This window comes from Nymphalis io, chromosome 30 (assembly GCF_905147045.1).
Source record: "Nymphalis io chromosome 30, ilAglIoxx1.1, whole genome shotgun sequence".
NCBI lineage: Eukaryota > Metazoa > Arthropoda > Insecta > Lepidoptera > Nymphalidae > Nymphalis > Nymphalis io.
Window position 1 is genome coordinate 4628059 of NC_065917.1, and position 22248 is coordinate 4650306.

At 36.0% G+C, this 22248-nt stretch overlaps 2 protein-coding genes across 2 annotated transcripts; one reads left to right on the top strand and one right to left on the bottom strand.

The window, feature by feature from the left end:
• Positions 1-2293: 2293 nt before the first annotated feature.
• Positions 2294-4027, top strand: LOC126779854 (uncharacterized). Its single transcript, XM_050503972.1, has 2 exons — positions 2294-2592; positions 3394-4027. The coding sequence occupies exons 1-2, from the start codon at positions 2294-2296 to the stop codon at positions 4025-4027; spliced, it is 933 nt and encodes a 310-aa protein (XP_050359929.1).
• A 4563-nt stretch (positions 4028-8590) lies between these two features.
• LOC126779855 (uncharacterized) lies at positions 8591-10321 on the bottom strand. The gene is made up of 2 exons (XM_050503973.1): positions 10023-10321; positions 8591-9224 (listed from the first exon to the last, which is right to left on the bottom strand). Exons 1-2 carry the CDS (start codon positions 10319-10321, stop codon positions 8591-8593), a joined length of 933 nt encoding a protein of 310 aa, XP_050359930.1.
• Between the last annotated feature and the right edge of the window lie 11927 nt (positions 10322-22248).

Here is a 22248-nt window from a genome sequence, read left to right on the forward strand (position 1 = left end):
TTAAAACCAGCGTACATACTGAGTGACCAAGCGCCGCGCACGGAAGTTGGGATGAAACAGATAGAGGATACAGTTAGAAGTAATGAAGATCGCCGTACTCGATCAGGTCGAAGAGTACGTTTTCCCGACGTTTTTTCGACCTTAACGGTCTCCGGGGGGGCTGATGTAGCGTTGAATAAACGCATTACTCGCTTCATGCATAGTTGGTTAAAGCACCGCTATGCGTGACGTCACTGCCGAGCTGATGCGCTCGGGCGCGCCTCGGGACCGTCGTGCAACATCGATTTTACCCCGCTCGCCAGTCGTTTTCCGATACCGACGCCGTGAGCCGCGCGCGCACCGTTCGATACTCATTGCTATACAACGCTTTTACGTATTACGCTTTATTCCTCTCATATTTCTTAGTTGTTCTATTTTCATACTTAAACGCTATCACTGTACCTTCGCTATATCTTTCTTGTGAACCCCTTCTGTGCTTGTGACAATATATGTGTGTAAAAACTATATAGTTTGATTTATCGCTGCTTAACTTTTCCTATGATAGTTAAATACAACTATATCACTTTTATACACAAACAACAACACTTAACGACATTTAAATATTTTTATGAATTATAAATTATAAATTACGGAGACAACTTTGGCTTGTCAACTACCCGCGAATGGGGACGTTAAGGAAAATACACAGTAAAATAATCAACGCAATGTATTTATTAATTAAAACTATATATCACAACACTTTAGTTACTTATTAAACTATCATTTGGCATAGAATTTGGTGATGTAAATAATCATATGACCATATAATCATATTTTGATAATAGAAAATATTTTATTTTAGATATAAAAATGGTACACAGACTTAACTAAGTCTCATGATTATCAGATTCCCATGGACCAGTTGGACCAGTTGGACCAGTTGGACCAGTTGGTCCATGGGAATCTGATAATCATGAGACTTAGTTAAGTCTGTGTACCATTTTTATATCTAAAATAAAATATTTTCTATTATCAAATGAACAAGAACGATCCTTCAGTTAATTATATATTATAACAATGGGGACAACGGTTGCGGCCATAATGGGGACACTCCTTCCCACTACTATCTTAATACATACACAGGTACACATTGTATCCAATGAATTCCATATGACATTAGCTGACTCGTGTTGAATTTTCTTTGTGGCGAATAAAGACCGCATCACAGCATTGCAATTATAACGCCGAACTAAGTCATTCAAAGCTTCCTAATAATTTGCATCAGCCGTTGAGAAATTACTCTGCAGATTTAACGCTTCTCCACTCAAATTGCACTTAAATCGTGTGGCTGGCCACCACCACGATTGGGTCTCCTGCAGGAGCGAGAAATTTGAGGGGTGAGTTTCTACGTCCTTTCGCTACAACCGGGCCTAAGAAAACACTCACAGTGCTGTACGCAGCTATGTACCACCCCGACATTCTCCCTTTGATGATTTGGGATGTGTCGTTGTTGTATAGGGCCGCTTCGGCTTCATTGAGATCCACCTCCAGCAGTTTTTCATTGCCTCGTTGGTAGGTCTGCATGATATTTTTGCAGGTGGCTAAGTGAACTTCACGGGTCGCTGTCACTATAGCCTAGAACTCTAGGAATGCATTCACTGTGTGGTATCGCGGGTTTGACGCCGGTCTTCGCTTAAGTGGTGTGATTTGTCCCCAGTCAGCCCTCGTCGAACCGGTGCGAGACGTTTTGGGTTTTCTTTGGTCTTCTGACCTTAGGAATTCCCTCATCGCCGTCGCCTGTCGGTCCGCAGAGGGAATAGGATACTGGGAAAATTTGGCGCAATTTAAACTCCTTGTTTTGTTTGTAGCGAACTGCTATGTCACCTTTTTCAGCGCCGACTTTCATGGCATCCACGCTTATCCGGCGTGGCATGTTGTTCCTGTCCTCCTCGCCGAGTTTCGAGAGCTGTGTGCATGCCGGTGCAAAAGGAGGTATCCGCACCCCACTCGAAGAGTGCAACCACTTTCTTTCTTGCATGGTAAGCGCGTCGATGGTGGCGCCCTTTATTCTCACTTTTGAAGTGCTCCCTTTGATCAGCAAGGCTAGTCCAGGCGACACCGTCACGCGGTCCGAGCCGTCTGGGTGACAGAAGCTAAGAGCGGACGTACACGGACTGCTCGAGCAGTTAACGATTGAGCGACGTACACTGACCGCTCGAGCGGTCGGCGTTGACTGCTTGAGCAATCGGTTGTTGACTGCTCGAGCTGTCGCTACTAACCGCTCAAGCAGTTGAATTTCTACCGCAGTCTAGTCATGGATTCTGACGAGGAAGCACTGCTTTTGCTGCTTCTGCTCAAGCGGAGACGACGGCGGCGACGTCAAAAGAGAAAATTTTGGGTTCATCCAATTTTGGAATTAAGAGAACAACATGGACAATTCCATCATTTGTTTATGGAACTTAGAAGTGATGAAGAAAAATTTTTCAACTATTATAGGATGTCAGTGTCTTCGTTTGATGAAATGAATAATATACTAAGGTCTAAAATTAAACGTGAAGACACAATCATGAAGAGAAGTATCCAAGCAGAAGAAAGACTAGCAGTAACATTGAGGTTCGAAAAATAAATAACAATTATTTAAATTTTTATTCATTAAAAAAATTGGAAATTAAATCATCAGACATTACTGAAGATGATGAAAGGTCTTCAAATTGAGAGTTTTGGTCATCAGCCGCTGATGTAGAGGGGCCAGTCGCTAATTTAGAGGGGCCAGTCGCTGATGCAGAGGTAGAGAGGCCAGTATTATAACCATATTGTCCACGGTAATCATTAAAAGGTGAATACTGTGATGAATATCCCCTGTCACCGTAACTCGCAGGATATGTGTGATTTGTGATCGCTTTAAAGTGTTTAATTACGTTAAGTATTTCTGTCTTAGCATCTAATTTATACTGCTCATTAATTTTTTTAAACTCGCCAACTAATGACAGAAAGAACAATTTATCTTCATCTTCATTAAAAATGCGCGAATTCTTTTTTTTTTTTTTTTTTTCATCGAATTTTTCATCGAAGCGTTTAGCTAATTTTTCAATTAAGATGTTCTCATCTGTGATTGTAGTATTTAATTTTCTTTTGTTTCTTTCTTTGTTTATTTGATTTTGACGATTTTCACTTTCTTCAGACGTAATTTCAGCGTGCTCACTTTCTTCTAAACTGTTTGTTTTATCGGGTCTATCTTCTATTATTACCTTTAAAAAAGACATCTGTTGATAATATGCTATATGGTTTTATTTTTTTAGCATATCTGGTGTACCCATCTCTTAATGTCTTCCATTTTTTCTGTATTAACATGGCTGTAACAGCAAAAAAAAAATTATTGGTACAATTTATTGATTTAAAAATATGTTTTTACAGGTATTTGGCAACTGGATGTACATTTATGGATTTGCAATATAGTTTTAGAATAGCATCAACAACAATTGGTAAGATAGTGAGGGATGTTTGCAGAAATATATGGATACATATGAAGGATATGTGTATGGAACAACTAACTGAAGATAAATGGAAAGACATAATAAATGATTTCAAAAATACTTCTAAGTTTCCGAACTGCCTTGGCACCGTTGACGGCAAACATATTAGAATAATACAACCCGCGCAAAGTGGATCGTCATATTATAACTATAAAAATTATTTTTCGATAATACTTCTAGCAGTATGTGATAGTAATTATATGTTCACTTTCGTGGATATAGGCTCGTATGGTAGGCACGCTGACTCGACTATTTTCGAAGAGAGTTGTCTATATAAATTGTTACAAGAAAAAAAGTTAAATATACCTCCACCTTCTGCAATATCGCATAATGGACCTTTATTACCGAATGTGTTTATTGGAGATGAAGCATTCAGCTTGCAGGAAAATTTAATGCGTCCATATGGTGGCAAGATTTTACCAGAGAAAAAAAAAATTTTAACTATCGGTTATCACGTGCTAGGCGATATATTGAATGCACGGTACAGAAAGCTATGGTACGTTACCTCAGCTTAGCTGACTTCACTGATATCTTCTTGATTACTTATTCATGACCTCCAAACAATCATTAATCCTTTATACTTCGAGCGAAGCCACGGGAAAAGGCTAGTACTAAATAAAATCACAGACTTCGCCAAGGCTACTCAGTTTATTATACTATCTTTTTCAAACACATGATGTAAAAACAACAACAAAGCACAAGCACGAGCAAGCAAGCAATTGCATGCAACACACACCGAAACACTGTTATTTCAAACCAGAAATTGATTTAAAATTATTAGACTATTACAACCCGGTCAAATAGGTGGCATCGACTTACACGGGGAAAGTTGATTTGACTTTATCTAATATCAGAAAGAGAAAACTTGGTAAAAAAATTACTCATAATAAAAAAAGATTATTAGAAGGAGAGACTGATGAAGGCAGCGATGATGAGTATTCATTAAGAGAGTCTCTAAGAAAGCGATACAGTAAAGGAATTAGAAACGCATAATTTAGAAATAACAACACAAGTTCTTCAGAAAATATGGAAGAGAAACAAATTAACAGTTCCCTTTTCGTTAGATTTAGAGGACACAAAACGAATAAGTTTTATGTTGGGAAGATTTTAGAGTTAACGGAAAATTCGGGAATGCTAGATAAATTTATGAGAAGAAGGAATATTCATAAGGACATTCTGATGACTCGGAATTTAACAATAAGTTCAAAACTAACATAATGAAACATTGAACCTTTGTTCAACTTGTTATCATAAATTATTCATAATATGTATTCGTACTTACGTATTAACGATTTTTTTCAAATTCTCAAGAAAAAAAATTCAGGTGGATGTTGCTGGTTTTGCTGATATCATTATAAAAACTGGGTTTGAAAGTGTAAAACACGATATTTGTTTCCAACCTCAAACCGTGTTGAAAGAAAAAAAAATAGTTTTAGCACAACACGTAAGAAATGTTGAAGAGCTACGAAAGAATGGCAATCAGACTTGTGTCGCGAGCGAGCGAGCGAAAGATATACATCGTACTGAAAGAGCGAGTATATCAGTAGCTCACCATTTCCTAAACTATTATCTTTATATCCTAGTAATAAGATTTAATTCAGTTAAAGTCAGAGCGAGAGCGAATTGCGAGCGATACAGAAATAGATAAATATGCGAGTATATCAGTAGCTCACCATTTTCTAAACTATGTCTTAATATCTTAGTAATAAGACTGAATTCAGATTAACTCAGAGCGAGAGCTAAAGAGCGAGTATATCAGTAGCTCACTATTTCCTAAACTATGTCATTACATCCTAGTAACAAGATTCAATTCAGATTAACTCAAAGCGAGAGCGAGTAGTGAGCGATACAGATTAGAAATCGTACCAAGAAAAGCAAATTGTCTATATTGGGCGCTAGTGTTGAGTGTATATAATCATATGACCATATAATCATATTTTGATAATAGAAAATATTTTATTTTAGATATAAAAATGGTACACAGACTTAACTAAGTCTCATGATTATCAGATTCCCATGGACCAGTTGGACCAGTTGGACCAGTTGGACCAGTTGTAAAAAATAATTTTACTTGTAACATAATTGTTACATACAATTGAAACAAAAAATAAGGCAATTAAGAGCAAATTTTGTCCATTGTACTTGACATATATTTTAATAAGCTGCTTAAAGGCTTACATAATATAGAAAAAGTATATAATGTAGGTAAAAGCAGTTACATAACAGTTTTGATTAATGTTTACAAAAGCGGTCATTTGACCATTCTGGTAGGTTTAGTGTTAATTTTTTTTAAAGAAAACTTTCAATGTTATGACACTTGTAGCATATTAATATAAAATTATAAATACATCAGCCTAGTTTTCACTATGGAGTGGTGAGAGTGGGTGGAGTCGGCGTCAATCAATGCGGTTCTTTGACATAATTTGATCCTAACCTATTTTATTTGTTATCTGTCCTAATAGGTACTGAAAAATAAAACAAAATAAATATTAACCAATAATTTATTAGTCTATTTTATAAACATATTTTATTGCTCTTGTTAATTCTATAAAAACGTCTTGACGTGCTATTTTTTTTTTGTTAATTTAACTTTTCTTTGCCAAGAATATTCAATTACTGACTAGCAGTAAAATTTCCTTTATATCCATCTGTTCTGAACATGACTTATAAGTTTCACCAGTGGCTTTCTATTCTCTGTATTTGTGTCTAGTTTGGTGTGCAAAATTTATTTTTTGGGTCGCTGTGGTTTACTTTTTTATGGATATATCCATTTTGATGTAGGCGATCTAATGGTCTCCAATAATGGCTACCTCCACATGTTTTTTGATTAGTGGTACCAACATTCCTCTATCATATTTTCTTTTTCCAAATATAGATTCATCTATTTGTACTATTTTTCCTGGCCCACCAATCTTGCCGTGACATAGGTCTCCTATGATACATTCACATTTTTTCAGTAGGAAGGAGTCTATGCTCTTCAGCAAATGCAATGCACTGAGCTGGGGTGTTGAGCTGGGTTATGATTTTATACATATTCCATTGTGACCTTAAACAAGCAAAAGTGTTTGTATTAGAAATCTAATTATTACTTTACTCGTCAGCTTTTTCTGTGAAATTTACATATATGGCTACTGGCTATAAGATAACCGTGAACCAACTTTATTTCCTCAGAATATTTTTGGACTCTGTCCAAACAACCCAGAAGCTCGAGGTTCCGTGTCACCCACGCTGCTGCACTGACGTTTACGTACTCCTGTCAGTGAAAACAACGTTTGACTACTACCATGGCGTCTCCGAAACCCCGAGTTTCGTGTTCTGCAGTGTGTGCAAATATTGGACTCTAGTGAGCCACTTGTGTGTGCGTCATCGCAACCAGTAGCTGGTAGTTCCCGCGCCACCGTTCCTATTACCATTTCGGTACTGTCTGCGTCTCAGACCTCGTCTGAGAGCAGCGTGGGTGACGCGGAACCTCGAGCTTCTGGGTTGTTTGGACAGAGTCCAAAAATATTCTGAGGAAATAAAGTTGGTTCACGGTTATCTTATAGCCAGTAGCCATATATGTAAATTTCACAGAAAAAGCTGACGAGTAAAGTAATAATTAGATTTCTAATACAAACACTTTTGCTTGTTTAAGGTCACAATGGAATATGTATAAAATCATAACCCAGCTCAACACCCCAGCTCAGTGCATTGCATTTGCTGAAGAGCATAGACTCCTTCCTACTGAAAAAATGTGAATGTATCATAGGAGACCTATGTCACGGCAAGATTGGTGGGCCAGGAAAAATAGTACAAATAGATGAATCTATATTTGGAAAAAGAAAATATGATAGAGGAATGTTGGTACCACTAATCAAAAAACATGTGGAGGTAGCCATTATTGGAGACCATTAGATCGCCTACATCAAAATGGATATATCCATAAAAAAGTAAACCACAGCGACCCAAAAAATAAATTTTGCACACCAAACTAGACACAAATACAGAGAATAGAAAGCCACTGGTGAAACTTATAAGTCATGTTCAGAACAGATGGATATAAAGGAAATTTTACTGCTAGTCAGTAATTGAATATTCTTGGCAAAGAAAAGTTAAATTAACAAAAAAAAAATAGCACGTCAAGACGTTTTTATAGAATTAACAAGAGCAATAAAATATTTTTATAAAATAGACTAATAAATTATTGGTTAATATTTATTTTGTTTTATTTTTCAGTACCTATTAGGACAGATAACAAATAAAATAGGTTAGGATCAAATTATGTCAAAGAACCGCATTGATTGACGCCGACTCCACCCACTCTCACCACTCCATAGTGAAAACTAGGCTGATGTATTTATAATTTTATATTAATATGCCACAAGTGTCATAACATTGAAAGTTTTCTTTAAAAAAAATTAACACTAAACCTACCAGAATGGTCAAATGACCGCTTTTGTAAACATTAATCAAAACTGTTATGTAACTGCTTTTACCTACATTATATACTTTTTCTATATTATGTAAGCCTTTAAGCAGCTTATTAAAATATATGTCAAGTACAATGGACAAAATTTGCTCTTAATTGCCTTATTTTTTGTTTCAATTGTATGTAACAATTATGTTACAAGTAAAATTATTTTTTATGCACGTCAAATTTATTTGGTTTTATTTTTTATTTGAATCATTTTGCCGCCGTTTAGTTCCCGGAAAAATAAGAATAGGGCTAATCCATCTCCTCCAATGGATGTCGTAGAAGGCGACTAAGGGAAGAAGGACCTTGTGCACACTTCACACACCAAGCACCTTAAGGTACCCGCATGGTAGCGGGGAAATTACCAACAACAGCATTCCCAAGGAGGGTTGGCGTCAGGCAGGCGGCCGGCTATAAAACACTAGCCAAAACCTTAGAACAACATGGATTTGATATTTTTACATCATGTGTTTGAAAAAGATAGTATAATAAACTGAGTAGCCTTGGCGAAGTCTGTGATTTTATTTAGTACTAGCCTTTTCCCGTGGCTTCGCTCGAAGTATAAAGGATTAATGATTGTTTGGAGGTCATGAATAAGTAATCAAGAAGATATCAGTGAAGTCAGCTAAGCTGAGGTAACGTACCATAGCTTTCTGTACCGTGCATTCAATATATCGCCTAGCACGTGATAACCGATAGTTAAAATTTTTTTTTTCTCTGGTAAAATCTTGCCACCATATGGACGCATTAAATTTTCCTGCAAGCTGAATGCTTCATCTCCAATAAACACATTCGGTAATAAAGGTCCATTATGCGATATTGCAGAAGGTGGAGGTATATTTAACTTTTTTTCTTGTAACAATTTATATAGACAACTCTCTTCGAAAATAGTCGAGTCAGCGTGCCTACCATACGAGCCTATATCCACGAAAGTGAACATATAATTACTATCACATACTGCTAGAAGTATTATCGAAAAATAATTTTTATAGTTATAATATGACGATCCACTTTGCGCGGGTTGTATTATTCTAATATGTTTGCCGTCAACGGTGCCAAGGCAGTTCGGAAACTTAGAAGTATTTTTGAAATCATTTATTATGTCTTTCCATTTATCTTCAGTTAGTTGTTCCATACACATATCCTTCATATGTATCCATATATTTCTGCAAACATCCCTCACTATCTTACCAATTGTTGTTGATGCTATTCTAAAACTATATTGCAAATCCATAAATGTACATCCAGTTGCCAAATACCTGTAAAAACATATTTTTAAATCAATAAATTGTACCAATAATTTTTTTTTTGCTGTTACAGCCATGTTAATACAGAAAAAATGGAAGACATTAAGAGATGGGTACACCAGATATGCTAAAAAAATAAAACCATATAGCATATTATCAACAGATGTCTTTTTTAAAGGTAATAATAGAAGATAGACCCGATAAAACAAACAGTTTAGAAGAAAGTGAGCACGCTGAAATTACGTCTGAAGAAAGTGAAAATCGTCAAAATCAAATAAACAAAGAAAGAAACAAAAGAAAATTAAATACTACAATCACAGATGAGAACATCTTAATTGAAAAATTAGCTAAACGCTTCGATGAAAAATTCGATGAAAAAAAAAAAAAAAAGAATTCGCGCATTTTTAATGAAGATGAAGATAAATTGTTCTTTCTGTCATTAGTTGGCGAGTTTAAAAAAATTAATGAGCAGTATAAATTAGATGCTAAGACAGAAATACTTAACGTAATTAAACACTTTAAAGCGATCACAAATCACACATATCCTGCGAGTTACGGTGACAGGGGATATTCATCACAGTATTCACCTTTTAATGATTACCGTGGACAATATGGTTATAATACTGGCCTCTCTACCTCTGCATCAGCGACTGGCCCCTCTAAATTAGCGACTGGCCTCTCTACATCAGCGGCTGATGACCAAAACTCTCAATTTGAAGACCTTTCATCATCTTCAGTAATGTCTGATGATTTAATTTCCAATTTTTTTAATGAATAAAAATTTAAATAATTGTTATTTATTTTTCGAACCTCAATGTTACTGCTAGTCTTTCTTCTGCTTGGATACTTCTCTTCATGATTGTGTCTTCACGTTTAATTTTAGACCTTAGTATATTATTCATTTCATCAAACGAAGACACTGACATCCTATAATAGTTGAAAAATTTTTCTTCATCACTTCTAAGTTCCATAAACAAATGATGGAATTGTCCATGTTGTTCTCTTAATTCCAAAATTGGATGAACCCAAAATTTTCTCTTTTGACGTCGCGGCCGTCGTCTCCGCTTGAGCAGAAGCAGCAAAAGCAGTGCTTCCTCGTCAGAATCCATGACTAGACTGCGGTAGAAATTCAACTGCTTGAGCGGTTAGTAGCGACAGCTCGAGCAGTCAACAACCGATTGCTCAAGCAGTCAACGCCGACCGCTCGAGCGGTCAGTGTACGTCGCTCAATCGTTAACTGCTCGAGCAGTCCGTGTACGTCCGCTCTTAGCTTCTGTCACCCAGACGGCTCGGACCGCGTGACGGTGTCGCCTGGACTAGCCTTGCTGATCAAAGGGAGCACTTCAAAAGTGAGAATAAAGGGCGCCACCATCGACGCGCTTACCATGCAAGAAAGAAAGTGGTTGCACTCTTCGAGTGGGGTGCGGATACCTCCTTTTGCACCGGCATGCACACAGCTCTCGAAACTCGGCGAGGAGGACAGGAACAACATGCCACGCCGGATAAGCGTGGATGCCATGAAAGTCGGCGCTGAAAAAGGTGACATAGCAGTTCGCTACAAACAAAACAAGGAGTTTAAATTGCGCCAAATTTTCCCAGTATCCTATTCCCTCTGCGGACCGACAGGCGACGGCGATGAGGGAATTCCTAAGGTCAGAAGACCAAAGAAAACCCAAAACGTCTCGCACCGGTTCGACGAGGGCTGACTGGGGACAAATCACACCACTTAAGCGAAGACCGGCGTCAAACCCGCGATACCACACAGTGAATGCATTCCTAGAGTTCTAGGCTATAGTGACAGCGACCCGTGAAGTTCACTTAGCCACCTGCAAAAATATCATGCAGACCTACCAACGAGGCAATGAAAAACTGCTGGAGGTGGATCTCAATGAAGCCGAAGCGGCCCTATACAACAACGACACATCCCAAATCATCAAAGGGAGAATGTCGGGGTGGTACATAGCTGCGTACAGCACTGTGAGTGTTTTCTTAGGCCCGGTTGTAGCGAAAGGACGTAGAAACTCACCCCTCAAATTTCTCGCTCCTGCAGGAGACCCAATCGTGGTGGTGGCCAGCCACACGATTTAAGTGCAATTTGAGTGGAGAAGCGTTAAATCTGCAGAGTAATTTCTCAACGGCTGATGCAAATTATTAGGAAGCTTTGAATGACTTAGTTCGGCGTTATAATTGCAATGCTGTGATGCGGTCTTTATTCGCCACAAAGAAAATTCAACACGAGTCAGCTAATGTCATATGGAATTCATTGGATACAATGTGTACCTGTGTATGTATTAAGATAGTAGTGGGAAGGAGTGTCCCCATTATGGCCGCAACCGTTGTCCCCATTGTTATAATATATAATTAACTGAAGGATCGTTCTTGTTCATTTGATAATAGAAAATATTTTATTTTAGATATAAAAATGGTACACAGACTTAACTAAGTCTCATGATTATCAGATTCCCATGGACCAACTGGTCCAACTGGTCCAACTGGTCCATGGGAATCTGATAATCATGAGACTTAGTTAAGTCTGTGTACCATTTTTATATCTAAAATAAAATATTTTCTATTATCAAAATATGATTATATGGTCATATGATTATATACACTCAACACTAGCGCCCAATATAGACAATTTGCTTTTCTTGGTACGATTTCTAATCTGTATCGCTCACTACTCGCTCTCGCTTTGAGTTAATCTGAATTGAATCTTGTTACTAGGATGTAATGACATAGTTTAGGAAATAGTGAGCTACTGATATACTCGCTCTTTAGCTCTCGCTCTGAGTTAATCTGAATTCAGTCTTATTACTAAGATATTAAGACATAGTTTAGAAAATGGTGAGCTACTGATATACTCGCATATTTATCTATTTCTGTATCGCTCGCAATTCGCTCTCGCTCTGACTTTAACTGAATTAAATCTTATTACTAGGATATAAAGATAATAGTTTAGGAAATGGTGAGCTACTGATATACTCGCTCTTTCAGTACGATGTATATCTTTCGCTCGCTCGCTCGCGACACAAGTCTGATTGCCATTCTTTCGTAGCTCTTCAACATTTCTTACGTGTTGTGCTAAAACTATTTTTTTTTCTTTCAACACGGTTTGAGGTTGGAAACAAATATCGTGTTTTACACTTTCAAACCCAGTTTTTATAATGATATCAGCAAAACCAGCAACATCCACCTGAATTTTTTTTCTTGAGAATTTGAAAAAAATCGTTAATACGTAAGTACGAATACATATTATGAATAATTTATGATAACAAGTTGAACAAAGGTTCAATGTTTCATTATGTTAGTTTTGAACTTATTGTTAAATTCCGAGTCATCAGAATGTCCTTATGAATATTCCTTCTTCTCATAAATTTATCTAGCATTCCCGAATTTTCCGTTAACTCTAAAATCTTCCCAACATAAAACTTATTCGTTTTGTGTCCTCTAAATCTAACGAAAAGGGAACTGTTAATTTGTTTCTCTTCCATATTTTCTGAAGAACTTGTGTTGTTATTTCTAAATTATGCGTTTCTAATTCCTTTACTGTATCGCTTTCTTAGAGACTCTCTTAATGAATACTCATCATCGCTGCCTTCATCAGTCTCTCCTTCTAATAATCTTTTTTTATTATGAGTAATTTTTTTACCAAGTTTTCTCTTTCTGATATTAGATAAAGTCAAATCAACTTTCCCCGTGTAAGTCGATGCCACCTATTTGACCGGGTTGTAATAGTCTAATAATTTTAAATCAATTTCTGGTTTGAAATAACAGTGTTTCGGTGTGTGTTGCATGCAATTGCAAATTACTTTTTTCAAATCAGTGTAAGCACGATTATATGGACTGAATTTTATTTCAAATAAAATAATTGCTTTTTCTCCACCTGACTTAAATGTAGAGTCGAATTCTGGTGTTTGATTCATAATAGGTTCTGGTGAAGGTACTGGGTTTTGAAATTCACATTCAAATCCAGATGTAGTATGATTCAGAGCCTCAGCCTTCAGTTTCTTCATTAGACCTTTTTTATTCGATTGTCTTTCTTTCATTGGTTTCTTTGATATCAAGTTTTCTATTTCTTCAGAAGAAACTGATGCACCGGGTTCAACAATACTGACTTTTTTATTTATAGTTTTCTTAAGAGGATTAACAGACCGGTTAGCTTCTAGATAATCCAAAAGTGCGGTGTCTACTTTATATTTATTTTCTTCATCACATTCAGGTAGCCTCCTTAAAATTTTTTCGGGGCTAAAGGGACTATCCCTGTAGCCTTAAACCGAGAAATTATATTTTCCTTGCTTGTCACGTTTATTGCATCATAATAATAATGTATAATGTAATAATGGGAAATGAGTTTTATTTAACAGACTTTCTGATGGATTTTCATATTTGTAGGTAGTTAAAATCTGACGCCATTTTTTTAAAAACTACTAAAAAAGGTTGTGTAACGTGCGTAGAATTAGACGCCAAATCGAACGTGATATCATTTTCCGTAAAAAGTCTTTGCCTTATACTTTCACTAGCTATGCCACAAACAAACTGATCTCTTAGATTTTCTTTTAAATGACCTGATGGAAAACGACAGTTTCTTGAAGATTTCTTTAGCTCCGTAATATAATCTGCAATACTTTCATTTCGCTTCTGAACAAACAGTCTAAATTTAAAACGTTCAGCTAAAACACTAGGTCTCGGCTGAATATGGTTTTTCATTATACTTACTAAATCTTCAAACGTTTTTTCAGCTGGTTTAATTGGCGCTCATAAATTAACTATCAGCTCATAAGCTTCGTTTCTTGCCGGCTTAACATCATTTACAACAAAAAATTGTTCTAGTCTATCGATATATAATTCCTAATTGTCTTATGAGATGTCAAACGAACAAATTTTGCCGACTGACATTTTCGTTGTATATTATCTTCCAATAATTATTTCTTAAAACGTTCAATTTGATTAAATAGATAGATAGATAGATAGATAGATAGAGTCTTTATTTGGATCACACCACATGAGTAAAAATAAGAAGATAAAAAAGAAATGACAAAAGTAACACAGAGTTTAAGTTAATTTATGTCGTAGAAAAAAATAAATAAAAAATTAACTAACTTACAAAAATATTTACAAAAATATTTTGCATCTAATTTTATTTAATCTATATCTATTAAATATAATTGGATGCAAAATGCATTATTATGGAAACACAAAGAAAAGAAAAAAAAACTAAATAAAAATTAACTGTAAAGTGGTGTGGCATCCAAAATGGACAACCTCTCAGTTGAAGCTGGCATAATATTAACCCAGCACTGATTTTCAGAGGCCTCCATGTGACAGTAACGGACGGCCATGTAAACGTGACAAAGAGTAATATCAAATATTAAGTGGTAGATTGTTACGTATAAACAAGTTATTAAATTACAAGTTAATAAAACTTAAAACTAAAGTCGTTATCTGAAATACATATACGATTATAAAAAAATAGGAGATTAAATCCGATATACAAATTAAAAAGTTGACATTTAGGCGGTATTTTTGAAAATTAATATGACTCCGACTCAAACTCAGCGATCAACGCCATGGGAAGTAATGGCGGCCAATGCTATTAAGAAACAACACGGCGAATGAGCATTCTGAGAAGCGAGAATAGGTAAGTACTTAAGACCTAATCTTTGTTTTTGCTTTACATAAATATATTACGTTATTTGTGTTTACAGATTAACCATGTAATTTACATAGATAATATCAATCTATACATATAAATAAAATTGGAGTGTCTGTTTTTAATATCGAAATAACCGCTTTTTACTACATGCATATGAATATATATACGGTAAATACACCGAAATAACATTTTTTACAATTTTTGTCTGTCTGTCTGTTTGTTCCGGCTAATCTCTGAAATGGCTGGACCTATTTTGATGGGACTTTTATTGGCAGGTAGCTGATCTAATAAGGAGTAACTTAGGCTACTTTTATTTTAGAAAAAAAAAATGATAATCTATACATATAAATAAAATTGGAGTGTCTGTTTTTAATATCGAAATAACCGCTTTTTACTACATGCATATGAATATATATACGGTACATACACCGAAATATTTTTTTTTTACAATTTTTGTCTGTCTGTTTGTCTGTCTGTCTGTCTGTTTGTTGGCTATTGGCTGGCCTAATGGCTGGACCGATTTTGACGGGACTTTTATTGGCAGGTAGCTGATGTAATAAGGAATAACTAAGGCTGCTTTTATTTTAGAAAAAAATGATAATAAAAATGATTAACTTTTTTGTTAAATTCTACGCGGACGAAGTCGCGGGTACAGCTAGTAATAAAATATATATATGCTCAAAATTCTGTTGTTTTAGAGACGGCGATAATGGTATTCCTAAAACCTACAGTGGAGGCAGACACTCCGCAACCAATATGACATGAACAATCTGCATGAAACAAATTGGCCATGCAATTATAGGTACATTTTTAATTAAATAATTATATCGTCAAACATGTTTCTTTCAATTTTGTATACTATGAATTATTTATTATCAATATACACGAATATGTGAATGAGAAAGTTAAAGTTCAGTCTGTAGGTTAAATAAATATAACTTATATCTTAGTCTAAACGTATGCAATGATTTTAGGTAACGAAGTGGGGGCGGCAGATTGTTCCAACATTTGGTCGCGGCGTATTTGAAGCTTCCACGAAAGGCTGCAGTACGATGTGGGTGCACAAGCAGCAAATAGGAATTCGCCCTGGTGGAGTGAGTTGTATTTACGGCCGATGACCACAAAAGCTTATCATAGAGATATCCTGGTGATTTGGATTTTATGACTCCGAATAAAAGTAAAGCGAAATGCAATTGTCTGCGGTAGTCAGTCCTTAAAGATTTGGCTTCATTAATGTAAGGCGTTACATGAGCACGTGGCGGAATGTTAAAACAATAACGAGCGCAGGCATTCTGTACTTTTTGAATGGCCGTTTTTGAGCGAGCAAGCATTCGTGGCCCTATCACTGTATCGGCATAATTTAATTTTGACAGCACCAGTGACTCACACAGTGTAAGACGTAATTCGTTTGATAGAGACTCTCGTACACGGTACAGTAATTTTAAACGGTAAAAACAGTTACGAACGGTATTATTTACTTGTTTTTCAAAACGCAAGTTTTCGTCCATAATGACGCCTAGATTTTTAGCTTCGGTGACTCTTTCAATAATTTCATCGTTTATAGATATAATAGGGCTATAACTAGATAGTTGTTTAATTTGTTTGTTTGTGCCAAATATCATATATTTAGTCTTCTTCGCATTTAAAACTAGGGTGTGGGATTGTGACCATGCAAATATTCTATTTAAATCATCATTTAAGTTTTTAACGGCAGCCTCTAGGTTCGACAAGTGAAATGATGTATAAACTTGTAAATCGTCCGCATAAACATGACAATCACTATTAATAATACAACTCGTTACGTCCGCCATATATAATATAAACAATAAAGGCCCTAAGATTGAGCCTTGGGGCAAGCCTCGTGTTACTGGACGACACGGAGAACATGCTATAGTGCCATCTTCACCTATTAATTCCACTGATTGTCTTCTATAAGTTAAATAACTTGCAAACCAATCTATAGCGGTTTTATCAAAACCATAGTACGCCAGTTTTGCAACAAGTAAAGAGATATTTATAGTTTCAAACGCTCGAGAGTAATCTAACAAAACCAGCAGGGTAACTTTACCGGAGTCCTGGGCACTAAGTATGTCATCTACAACCGTGGTGAGTGCGGTAGTAGTACTACGATGCTTTCTAAAGCCAGATTGAACATCAGGTAGGATATTATTGTTTTCTTGAAATTCAGATAGTTGGATGTAGACTACTTTTTCCAGTACTTTAGATAAACATGGGAGTATGCTGATAGGACGCAAATCAGACATACAATATGTAACACACTTGCCTCATAGTTTCAACAGTAAATTCTGCTTTCTAATTGCTTTTTATTCTCGTCGCCATTAAGATGTTTGTGGATGATAGTAGAAACACGTCCATTCGCTAGCTAGTTTAGTCAAGAGAGACAGATTTCCATGACAATATTAATAACAAAGTCTTACCCATAGCACACACTAATGACATACATCACATTTACATCGTTTGGAATTTACATTTTATATACAACAATTTGAAAAAAGGTTGATAATGATGATGATAATGGTACAATAATTTATATACACTGTCTATGTTTTCTATCTATCTTCTATATGCATTTAAGTACATTATGATAAAGTCTATCAGAATTGCAGCTTATAAATAATAATTGTGATATTTTTTTAGATGATAACCACACGGTTAGAGAAGAACACTCTTCTCTCATTTAACGTATATCCAGCATTTGAAAATATCCGTTACAGGAAACAGAAGTTGCCACAAATTTTAAACGCTTTAAAATATATTTAAACAAATGTGGATACGCGTTTCGTCTTTCTTGCCACCAGATCAGAGGATCTTTGGTTCTCAATAATAATGGTTCTTCGATATATTTATCGACTTCTATTATAGCAGCCGCAATTGAGTTGTCAGGTCTTAAAAGCGTCACTTCTTGGTCGAAGTCATCCCATATTGAACGACAACTGGAATACGATGGAAGTCGATGGCTTGTAAGTCAATGGGGTTGGTGTCGGTGTAGGATCTGGTGGCTGCAGATTTATTTTCTACGTTTTTTTTTAATTTGGCTAAAGCTTTTTCATAATATCTTTAGTATTTGAATCTTGAAGTTTGCTTCCATCTCGCAAACGACTTTTTGAGTGATTTGTCATAACATGGTTTATGGGACTCACTTTTGACAATGTGACATTTTTTTCTGCACTTATTTCTTTGGTCACTTCATAAAATAACTCTAGTATAGGTACTGCAGATTCAACTACTACATAATCATGAAATGACAACGATAGGTCATTTCGTAACATGGCGACAGTCGCTGTTATTTGGAGTTGTAGCAAGCCGTATGTATTCGGTACAGAGTAACGGGTGCGCCGTCTAGTACCGAGTAACGAAACGATACACACAAATTTTAATAAATTTTTAAATTTTTTCATTTCGTTACTCGCATTTTTCGTAGCAAGTACTGTTGATGTGTGTATAGAAACATTTGCTGATCGTATGTTTTACGCATGCGCGAGCATATTCGGTGAATTTAAAAACGTACGTTACAAAGATGTTTGTTAATGAGTGAAGTATAATTTGGAAATTCGTCGTCAAAGTTTTTTACTGTTTATTAAAGGTATTGTGTGTGTAGACAAAGTTTTAGATTAGAACAGAAACAAGGTATGAATTTTTTTTTTACAAATTAGAAATGTGTGTTTTTGTTTTTTATTATCATGTATTTTCACGTTTTTTTGCCTTATCCTATAAGAGATATTATAATAAAGTCGCTCTAATGAGATTAAATTATGGGGGTAAACTATGGGGTTTTTTTTTACGCAGACTAAAGACGATAAGGCAAAATGTGATCATTGTCATTCGTTGTATTCTGTAAAAGGCGGCTCTACTACAAATTTGAAAAAGCACCTCATGAAAAAACAGAATTTTTCAAAATTTAGATACAAATATTATTACAGATACCGAAAAGAAACTGGCAAATAAAATAAGGACGGAATTTAAAAGTAGATTCAAGAATTATTACAGGCACCTGCGTTTTAAGAAGCTGGCATTTACGTTTGATGTATTAAATTACGAGTCTGCCGAAGGTGCATTGAAAAATAAGCTGCAAAATAAATTTAACCATCTGAAAGGATTTTTCGTCATCTCGCCAAATCGGGCCAAATATTAAGTGAGAGGCGCAGCTCTATTTAAGCAAAGCGAATGAAAAAGATTTTATTTTTGAATATGAACCAGAGATTCCTGCCATAAAATGTTTTTATTTAATATGTTTTTTTACCGAGATGGCGCGACGAACAAGTCGCAGATGTTAAATGTTAACACTTGCCCATAAAAATTGCGGTACTCTTGGCTCAATTTCATTCTAAAGAAAAAGATTTCCTTTGTTGTTTTTGTTTTGTTTAAAATATGTTTTTATTTTATTATTATGTTTAATTTTATTTTAAGAACAAAAAGTTTTGTTATTGTAATTTTGTTTAAAACATGTTTTATTTCATTTTTGATGTTTAATTTTATTCTAAGCAAAACTATTTTTATGTTGATTTATGATGAGAATGTTATTTAAATATTATTATCAATAAATGATTTTCGACACCTATTTGTTGCTTTTTCATTATAATAGATGCATAATGGATTGCGATGTTACTGCGATATAACATAAGCTCACAGGTAAAATTTTCAAAATAGTAAATCCGAATTTTTCATGAGAAGTAACGAGTAAGATAACGATACTATAGTAACGAGTACTAATTGTTATAGTAACGAATATATACGGGTACGCTTTTTTTCGTTACTTTTACACCTCTACACACGCTCCACTTGATACGGGCATCACACTGGGTGGCACGACTATTCCTAGAGTTAAAACATTCAAGTATCTAGAATCGATTCTCTCCGAAGATGGCTCTATTGAAGCGGATATAACACAGAGAACGACATCGGGATGGATGAAGTATATAAAACGGCAGTACGATCGACACTGCTGTACGGCAGCGTAGTATGGGCAACTAAAAAGTCTCATAAACAGAAGCTATCAACCACCGACATGCGTATGCTGTGATGGGCGGGAGGAGTAACACTCAAAGACAAAGTAAGCAATAAATATATTAGAGGAAGCTTTAAAGTTTCACCCATAACCGACAAAATATCAGAATCAAGGCTCAGATTGTTTGGACACGTAATGCGTAGGCCCAACGATAACGTGGTGAAAAAGTGCCTTTCCATGGCTACAAGAAAGATGGGCACGGGAAGACCCCAAACCACTTGGAGGAAAAATGTCCACAGGGACATGAAATGCCTCGGCCTCACCGATGAGGACGCGAACACACGATCTACGTGGCGTCGCATGATATGGAGAGCTAACCTCACGTAACGGGATAAGGCGAGGATAAAGAAGAAGAAGTAGACCGAAACATGTCAGTGCAAACTACAATCAATCGTAAATCTTCTAATCAAGGCCTTGAAATCTGCAGAAATCTTCACCATTATTAAGTCTGTTGTGATATAAAGCAAAACCGTCATGAATGTACATGCACAAAATGCGTGAGTAAAGTTTTAAATTATCAAGAATTTTAAAATACCAAAACAAAAATCTTGTCAGTGGGTTGTAGACAAAAACTCACATACAGTGAAGAATAGAATAAAAAAAAAGATGAAAACAATTTCTATAAAAAACGATTTCAAGTGATTTGCGCGATCTTATTTACAAATTATAGTTGTAGCTTATATAGTAGCGTAGCTATGTTATATATCTATATATTATGTAGTCTAATATGTTCAATTAAGGCAAAATCTCACAATCACAATCTATCACATTCAAAAGTATATAAAAAAATATTTTTACTTCTTATATTTAAATTTTGTAACATCCTATTCGCTATGTGCAAAGTACTTGGTGGGGGTTGTGCGAAGTACATATGTGGTTACTATACAGTAAAGTGATCGCAGCGCATGGCTTGGCAGAAATACGCAACAATCCGGGAAAGTAAAGTCAATTAGCACGGAGTTCGTAATAAATAAAAAATAAAATAAAATGCCTAATAATAGATGTTGTTGTGTTGTGAACTGCAAAAATAACAGCACAAATAGTCGGAGTAAATTCTAAATATTTCCTACATTGGACTGGAAATTAAATCAAAGAAATAAATGGATAGATGCTATAAAAAGGATAAGCAAGCGAAATAACCTTAAATTATGATCAATTTTATTTGCGCTATATTTTATGTGATATTTATTTTGTCTGTATTATTTTAGTGTTGATGGGTGCCCATGCTATCCCAAACCTGACGACACAATATGTAGTGAACATTTTATGGGAAACAAAAAATCATACGAGGAGGAAAGTCCGAGTTATGCTCCCAAGATGTTCCCTGAAATATATCGAAAGGGAAAAATTAATGATTCACACACAGGTCCTAGCTAGATATACACGCTTGACAAAACGAAGAACCACAAAAGTCTCAGATTTTTTTTTTTCGCTGGAGAAACGCATTTACGTGTTTCCCCCACATGAGGTGGGGGGTATGTGGGACTAGCCGGCACTGACGGCGCCGGAATACCCACTAAAAAACCAGCGGTACCCACTCCGTCTTGTCGAAGGGGCGTCACGGGATCGCTTGCGCATCCTACCGTGACGCACCGACGGTTGGGCCGCTCAAGCGGGCCTCCATTCCTAGGGGGTTCTCGGGGTACGGAGTACCCCCCTAACCCCAGCGGTGCTTACGGTGGGGAAAGAAGGTGCGCATAGTGTCGGCGCCTCCTCCCGATTCTTCTTCGGTGGAGCGAATCAGCGGCGGCTGACCTCGCCTCTCGCTCTCGCTCCACGACCTCGTTCTGCAACATGACACTGTCGCAAAAAGAGAGCATCTCCATCCAACACCTCTCGCTGCCAAGCATAGCGTTAATCACGCTCGGCAGCGAGACGTACTTTTAACGTTAATATATTGAGAATGAGGATTAGCGTGAGAATCATAAATTTTTAGTAAAAGATATTTAAGAAATTTATTTTGTATTCTTTCGATTTTATCGATATTTTATTATACAAAGGATTCCAAACGTGAGGCTTACTCGAAAATGGATCGGACGAAGGAATTGTATAGCAAAATGAGTGTGGATTTGAAGTGAAAATCCTTACCCACTCTAAGGATAAATCCCAGCATCCGATATGCCCTTCCCACAATGTTATCAACATGGTTATTAAATAGTAGCTTATGATCGAGGTGTACTCCCAAGTCTCTCACCTCGGTTACCCTTTTTATAGATTTTCATTAGTTTGTAGTCGAATACTACACTATTGTTTTTACGAGAAAATTACTGCATTTCTTAAGATTTAATGAAAGTTCATTTTGATGACAGTAGTGACAAAGGCTAAGTCGTTTTGTAATACAGTACAATCCTGTGTAG

What these genes read in the sequence shown, in the direction of transcription:
- LOC126779854 (XM_050503972.1), top strand. Translation starts at nt 2,294, where the DNA reads ATGGATTCTGACGAGGAAGCACTGCTTTTGCTGCTTCTGCTCAAGCGG. An exon ending in AGACTAGCAGTAACATTGAG is followed by an intron (nt 2,593 to 3,393) that starts GTTCGAAAAATA and finishes ATGTTTTTACAG; the next exon opens with GTATTTGGCAACTGGATGTA.
- LOC126779855 (XM_050503973.1), bottom strand. Translation starts at nt 10,321, where the DNA reads ATGGATTCTGACGAGGAAGCACTGCTTTTGCTGCTTCTGCTCAAGCGG. An exon ending in AGACTAGCAGTAACATTGAG is followed by an intron (nt 9,225 to 10,022) that starts GTTCGAAAAATA and finishes ATGTTTTTACAG; the next exon opens with GTATTTGGCAACTGGATGTA.